At 34.8% G+C, this 7,503-nt stretch overlaps 1 protein-coding gene across 1 annotated transcript; it reads right to left on the reverse strand.

Moving 5' to 3' along the window:
* Positions 1-1,268: 1,268 nt before the first annotated feature.
* Positions 1,269-7,028, reverse strand: LOC107095029 (troponin I, slow skeletal muscle-like). Its single transcript, XM_015390988.1, has 8 exons — positions 6,879-7,028; positions 6,704-6,742; positions 6,591-6,600; positions 6,318-6,362; positions 6,086-6,217; positions 2,933-3,022; positions 2,291-2,464; positions 1,269-2,029 (listed from the first exon to the last, which is right to left on the reverse strand). The coding sequence occupies exons 2-8, from the start codon at positions 6,712-6,714 to the stop codon at positions 1,943-1,945; spliced, it is 549 nt and encodes a 182-aa protein (XP_015246474.1). The 5' UTR covers positions 6,715-6,742; positions 6,879-7,028; the 3' UTR covers positions 1,269-1,942.
* Between the last annotated feature and the right edge of the window lie 475 nt (positions 7,029-7,503).

The raw sequence follows: 7,503 nt of genomic DNA on the forward strand, positions 1-7,503 counted from the left end.
GGGCCTAATTCTCTTCCGTACACCACCCAAATACTCCACAAACATTTTAGTGCATTACCAAAGTACTGCTACCCCCAACACCTTCTTCTATTACTTAAGTTTGAGTCGTGGATCAACAGGTCAGAAGCTGAATAATTTGGGAACCAATGCCCTACACCACAGGACAATTTATGGAAATACATAAACAAATATTTGGGATTCATTTTTTTAATTTTAGAATAGAATAGTCCATTTATTGTCCCACAGTGGGGATATTGTGGAAATTTTGCAAAGAACCTTCAAGCTTCCACTATGAATTTTTCACAACATAAGCACATAAATTATTGATATTTTATTTGGATGAAAAGGATGTTGGCTGACACAAATTAGTCCATAATGAGGAGGGGAAGGAAGAAGATCGCATGCTTTAAGAATTATTTCATAAAACAATGAACACAGTTGAGAGGAGTGTTCGCTTTCAGCCCCTTTTACTCTGACAGCACAAAAAAAAACCCAATGCACCAAATTACATCTACAATCAAACTAATTATTGAATACAGTTTGCGTGTGTCAGTAGAGTGCCAGAAAACTGACTTGACACCACTCTGATTGCACCATCCTAATGGTGAAACATGTTGATGGCAGCATCATGCTTAGGGAATGCTGTCTGCAAAAAAGACAGGTGAGCTGATCAGAGCCGTGGGGCACATGAAGATAAATCCAGGATGATCCAGAAATAACACATCGTAGAGGGTGCAAAGGCTTAAGATCTGTACAGAAGGACAATGAGATTTAAATACGAAACATGAAACTGCAAAAAAGTAGTTCTACAAAGTATTGACTCAGGAGCTAAAAACTATTAGTTGCTACACTTGGATGTTGTTTACTGTAGAATTAACCAACCAAGATGCAACCAGTCTTCAGTATCAACAATATGAACTAAAATATGGTCATGTCAGGTCCCCTACATCTACTAAGCTATTTATACGATACCAACCTATGCACCACTAGCCACTTCATTCCACCTACTGCTGTTTCTTTTAGCTTATTAATCAGGCCAACAACAAATTTGTTCAATAAGAAGAGTGTGCAATGGACAGTAAGGCAAATTGAGACATATTAAACTTCAGTGTTATACAATATGAATGCAGATTGCTATCCTGGTGTTTATATTACACTAAGCACCATAAAACAGTCCTATAAATGCAAATTATATCAGACCTTAAGAGAAACCTTTACAGAAACCAAGGTAATAATATACAAAGTCAGAAATAATTATATAATTTTATTGTCACTTTTGTAGAGAACAGAAAGCTGTTTAAATATTAAAATGTTGGACATATAAATGAAAAAAACAGGTCTAATATATGAATAACAACATTTTAGGTTGGACAACAAGTAAATATAGCGAACATACTGGAGGTTTATTGAAGGATAAACAGGCATTTGTTCCCCTTAAAACAACAGCTTTCTAAACTGTGCTTCAAAGTTGTATTTATTTAGACATGAATCATAAGACTGTTTTATCTCAATAATTCACAGTAACTTCCCATATATTTTGAAGGATAAAAAACCTTAGAGTGAAGCATAATTGACTGATTTTTGTATAAACTGCAATAAGAATGTGTATTGACTTTCAATGCAGTAAAACAGAAAAAAGTACAAAGTTTTTTGGATAACCTTAAGACTTTTTTATATTTACTGTTCTATGCATATTTGTATTTTAAGCCAGTGCTAAAGAAGTGGTTTAATAATGAGGTAATATTACTTAGGTGACATATAGACACACGAGAGAGCTGAATACCATAATACATTAGTGTGTATTCAACAACAATGATCCCAGCAAGGTCACCTTAATCATATACAAACACAAACTGTATTAGAATTGATCACAACATGAACTGAATCTAGAGTACATATCAGTAGCCCTTCCACAGTGATTACTCCGACAATAATCACAAATCTACTGGGCAGAATCAAACAGCTTCTTCCTCCCTTCCATCCCAGACATGGCGTCCACGTTCTTACGCCAGTCGGTCACCTCTTCTTTCTGCAGGACAGTGGAACAGATTTAAATCGGTTCATTTTAAATAAACATCGAAGATGATTTTATGCTCAGTCAGAATGCAGATGCATGCTTAATAACGCGGATGCATTTAATTTTGATTTAATTTTTTTTTTACCTTTTTGGGATTAAAGGTTCTGAAATTCACCTATTATTAGTATTATGTTTTATATATAACCATGTTTTCCTTTAAACAGATGAAATGGTTTATCGCCATCTTACATACACATTCCACTATATCCTTACCTTTTCCTCCTCCTTCTTCACAGTCTTTAGGTTTGCCTTGAAGTCCACAGACTCTTTTACCTTCGCACCCAGCAGAACTCCCAGCATGGCTCCTGCAGACATCCTCACCTTCTTAAGGTTTGGCTTCTTCATCTTGCCCTTCAGCTCAAAGATCTTTAGAGACAAGTTCTGTATCTTTGTGCAAAACAAAAAAATGTACATATTTTGAACAATGACCGGGTTTTTAAATGTCCATGGTGTTTGTTGATTTCAATTGTCTCTCAAATATGTCTGCAATTGATTTTTTTCTCCCTTTTCTACAAAGACAAAGGCAACACATCAAAACCCAGCATAATCTCAGCAAGAATTAGCACATCAGGAATGCTGTGCTCTGCAATATCTATTCATCTATCCTGTTTTAAAGAGGTTATTGCAACATATAGCAATTAGTAGACTATAGCTAGTCTTAATTTAAAAAGAAGTGTCTGAATTAACAAAAACTGTCCACTTTCTAATGAAAAACATGCAGCAGACATAATTTCATTGATTATTAACTGTTTTTTAGTGCAGTTCCTTTCTATGTTTTACCGTATTGAAGAAATATCTGTTAGATTATTTTAGAAAACTATCATAAGATATTACAGCTGGAGCTGAGTTACTCACCTCTTTGTCATTTATTGCCACTTTGGCAGAAAAATCGTAGCGCTCTTCATCGACCTTATCAATTTTCTGGTGAAGCTCTTTGCATAGATTCTGTGAACAGAAGCGTTTTTTTTTTATCAGGCTTGCTTTGACATATACATTACTGTATTTTATATGCAGATGATTAAAATTTTGAATAATTTGCTGCAGTTCCATTTCTTAGCTGATAGAATCCTTTTGATGCAATCTGCACACACAGGTGTTTGTGGGATTCATACATTAAGACCAAAGGTTATTTCATGTGAATTGGCTGCAGCAATATTCAAACCTTTTTATTTTTTAATCTAATAATTAACATGGTTTGTAAGAATACAATAGAGTTAATGCAATAACTACCTTTCTGTGTTTTGTTATGTTACATTTTTTACTTAGACTCAATTTGAGAGACAAATGTAAATTAGTCCATATTTATGGAGTGGGGAAAAAAAATTATATTGTTTACAATTGTTCTTACTGATAATATTTAAAAAAAATTGTTGTATTTTCAGTCAGCCTGGGGACTTCAAATAATATCAATTCAGAATTAACCTATTTTGTAAACAGAGGAACACCTGCATAATTTTATTTAAGCACGGATACAGATGAGAAGAAATGCTTTTTAGAGAATAAAGATAAAAATAGAACACAAAGACAAAATACATGCTAAATGTAATTTGAGGTACAAAACTGAGGCAGAGGAGAATTGATGACAAGAGATTAAATTAAATACTATTGTTGCACCGATACCAGTATCAGACGGGGCCCTGATCCAGCACTAAAATGGTGGTATCGGTATTGGCAAGTACCAACAAATAGGGCACCGATACCATTTTGGGATTCAAAAGTTTATTCAACTATTGTCAACGATTCCAGGTAGGCAATAAAAAGTTTTACTGGATGCACTTTGTATTAGTCTGCTTCACAAAGATAGGCAGCAGATTGACAAAGCCATGATGGCAATTATTTGACATCCAAGTAGGATGCAGTTCTTTATATATACACACACACATCGATTTCAAACAGATGGTATCGGTACGATATCGCAGAGCCAGGTATCGGGTATCGGTATCAGGGCAAAAACATGGCATTGGTGCAACACTATTAAATACAGACTTAAAGAGATGAAAACTGTAAGAAGTTCCAAACGAGTTTCAGGGGTTCATGCCATCAGGACAAAACCTATAGACCTACAGCCAGAACTGCAATAAGACTACTCAGATCAAAACCTTCCCTCAGAATGGAATGGCCTAATCAGAGTCCAGAACTAGACCCAGTGGTAAATCTATGTCACTTTCCGAACTTAAGTCTTTAGTTTTCTATCCTCTTCCTGATTCTTTCTTATAGGAAAATATTTTTAAAAATGTCAAAGACCTTAAATAATTCAGGTGATCATCTTGTTACCTACATATTTAAAAAATGTATAATATTTCTGTAACAACTGAGTAATGTTTCTGGATTAGTTTCTATTTTCTAAAAACCTATGGTTTGTTCATCATCATAACTCTTGACAATAAGGTTTAAGAGAAGCATGCCAAAAGTCAGCGCCAACCTCGAGGGTCGTTGTCCTGCTGGTTTAGAGGCTTTCCGATCTTTTTGACAAGTATTTTTACTGTTTGCTTGGAATTTTCAAATAACCATTTTGTTATGACTTAGATGGTACTAAATGTCTGGTTACGGGCAAGTATGCAAATAATTTACCTTATTTCTAGGAGTTGTGATGAACAGGAATTAAGTAATGATGGCAGCTTCAAAGACGCATGAACTAATTTGACACAATTGGCCTAAACCAGACCATGCTTGATAGATTTGATATAGTTTTGAAAAGCGACATCTGCTGGACAGCTAGGAGAACTACATTTGAGCAGGTATCCTAAAGTCTGCATTATTTCATTTGTTCTATGATAATAGTAATAGTTGTGCGATAATATACATAAATAATAATAACTAAAAAACTTTGACCAGTGAAATTGCAATATGATAAACAAGCTTTTGATGCATAACAGCTATGTGACAGCGTGGTTCCGCAACTATGCCTCAGAATTATGATGCGTCCTGGCTTCCTAGACATATGTAGATGATTAAGGTTTAACGGTGTACACGCAAAACTTCAACCTGAGAGGCGAAGAGATTGATTCCCGTCTGGTTCCTCTAATGTGTTGTACCTAAGTAAATATTTTTTGCTACTATATATAAATTAGTACACATATTGACCCAGTGTAGCCCAGTATTAGAATGCCCTGCACCTCCAACTGAATAAATACATTAGTAAGCTATCCTTGAAATACTTCTGATAGTTTAAATGATTGAAATCAACTCTGCTGCCCAATAGCTCTCACAGGTTCTCCATGTTCCTCCTGTGCTTCTGACTGATGAAGATGATCATATTAAAGGAGAAGCATCAAGAAAGACTAAATAATGCAGCAGTTTATCTATGGCCCTGGCTCTTCCTGCATGTCCCTTCCTCACTTTACTCACTCAGTCACACATCTCACTACAACACAAGACAACTTTTTTTCTTGAACAAACCTAATCTTTTTTAGTATTTGTTTATTTTTAAATTGACCTAATCTTTGCTGTAATCTAGATCCATATGTGCTATGTGAATAAATATTTGTTATAATTAATTATGGGATGACTGTAGTGGCTTTGTGTGTCTGTGTGAGTCTGTAATGTGTGTTTTGTCTGTCTATTTTAGATCTATGTGCATGTAGCAAACTATTCTGAATCAATTCTAAGCTAGATCTAAATATAAATGTTCTTTCCCTTCAACTTTACCCAAAGAAACTAACAGGTTTCTAATCTATTCATTATGTGCTTTACAGACTTTAATCACTACTACTTCTTACTTCCTCTGGAGGTCTTTTTTCTACAATTGTGTTTATTGTGCTTTTTTTTCACATTTATTTAAAACTTTTTTTTAACATTCTTTTTTTCCCCCCAACCACACAGTGTTTTATTTTTTTTTTAACTTATTCATTTCTGAGATCTGTATTTCTCTCCTGCTGTACAGCTTCATTTTTAAAAAGTATTTCTATGTCATACCTTAGTCTATACCGGTTTTCTAATGTCCAAAACTGTGGGACTTAAATAGGGATACTTATATGTTATTGCTTTGAATTAAAGTGAAAAGTAAACCTGTAGTTCTTGCATCGACAGGCCTGAAAGTTGTAGGGCTGGTAATCTCTCATCAAGGATCTTCTCTCGATCAGCTTGTCTCCTTTGCTTTTCCTCCTCCAGCATAATCATTGCCTTCTTTAACAGTTTAGTCTTTATAAGAAGAAGAAGGAAAAAAAACCAACAGAGTTTTCCTGTGTTTAAAGAGTTTGCATACTTTAGTAAAGTTACAGATCATTTATACAGAACAAACCTTCAAGAACAATCTGCGTGATGCAGTGATTTTTGACTTTGGTTTCTATAAAAGATGAAAAAAATCTTAAGTTTACATTTTTCAGAAATGCAACATGTTTTATTTTCTCCTAATATTAATTTAGTTTTTGTACACAACAGTAGTAGCAGTGTTAAGCACAAAGATTGAAACATATTTACATAATTTCTTAATGCTAGAAATCTATTTGCAAAAGCTGTCCTAATACAATGTTTTGATCACTGGTATAAACCCATAGAATCCATCATGACTCACCTGATGGGTGCTGAAGGAAAAATTGGTGTCCATAAGACAAAGAGAAAAAATGGTTAATTGTGTTTGATATGCATTTGTGTACTAAATGAGTATGAGGGATTTGAAAAACTTACTCTTCAGACATGATAGAAGCTCTTAGTTCCTCCTTAAGTCTATACATATCAGAATGGATGAACATAATTAATTTTCTGCATATTCACTGTGAACCCATTGTTCAATTAGAATCAGAATTGAAGCACAAGATCTTTAGTCTGATGCTTGTTTATGTCTCATTTAGGAATTACTCACCTTTAAAAGTTGGTTTGAAATGCTCAAGAGTGTCCTTGTCCGTGACTCAAGGAGATGCAAGAGGGTAGATATATAGATATCAGGGCTCATGTGAGTGGCTCACTGAAATAGACACTGCGCGCGTACATTTCTTGGACTGCAATTCTCATAGTGCGCATGCATGAAGTGTGACATTTTTGGAGGTTATTGCGTTCCTGGTGGCAAGTGAGGACAAGGGCGGTCCGTCCGTCCACACCCAGAGACACCTGTACCCGCCCTGGACTGGAAAGTGTCTATTTAATAGACATATAATAGTAGAACACGCATCGATCGCTTTCGCCTATGGACGCTGACGAGAGTTGGTGGCGCCATCTTGGGGCGGTCAACAGCTCCGCTCAGTGTGATTTAATAAGGAGGCACAGAATCAATTTTAATCAAGTTAAACTCGTTGAAATTGAACAAATTATAAGCAAATGGTTCAGTTTGTTTAAATATTCTAAGTGGAGTTAAGAGAATTTTATAATCTGATAGGATGCATGTTTTTTGCAAAGCACAGGCGCTCATACATTTTTATAATTTTTTATTACTATATACACAAACACATTTATACATGTATACACAAATATATATATATATACATATCTCT

This window comes from Cyprinodon variegatus, unplaced genomic scaffold, assembly GCF_000732505.1.
Source record: "Cyprinodon variegatus isolate N-32 unplaced genomic scaffold, C_variegatus-1.0 Scaffold521, whole genome shotgun sequence".
Lineage (NCBI taxonomy): Eukaryota > Metazoa > Chordata > Actinopteri > Cyprinodontiformes > Cyprinodontidae > Cyprinodon > Cyprinodon variegatus.

Excerpts from the sequence above, each read along its gene's own strand:
- LOC107095029 (XM_015390988.1), bottom strand. Across the intron at positions 6,218-6,317 it reads CACGCAGATTGTTCTTGAAG|ACTAAACTGTTAAAGAAGGC; the intron begins GTTTGTTCTGTA and ends CTTCTTATAAAG. Across the intron at positions 2,030-2,290 it reads TGAAGAAGGAGGAGGAAAAG|AAAGAAGAGGTGACCGACTG; the intron begins GTAAGGATATAG and ends ACTGTCCTGCAG.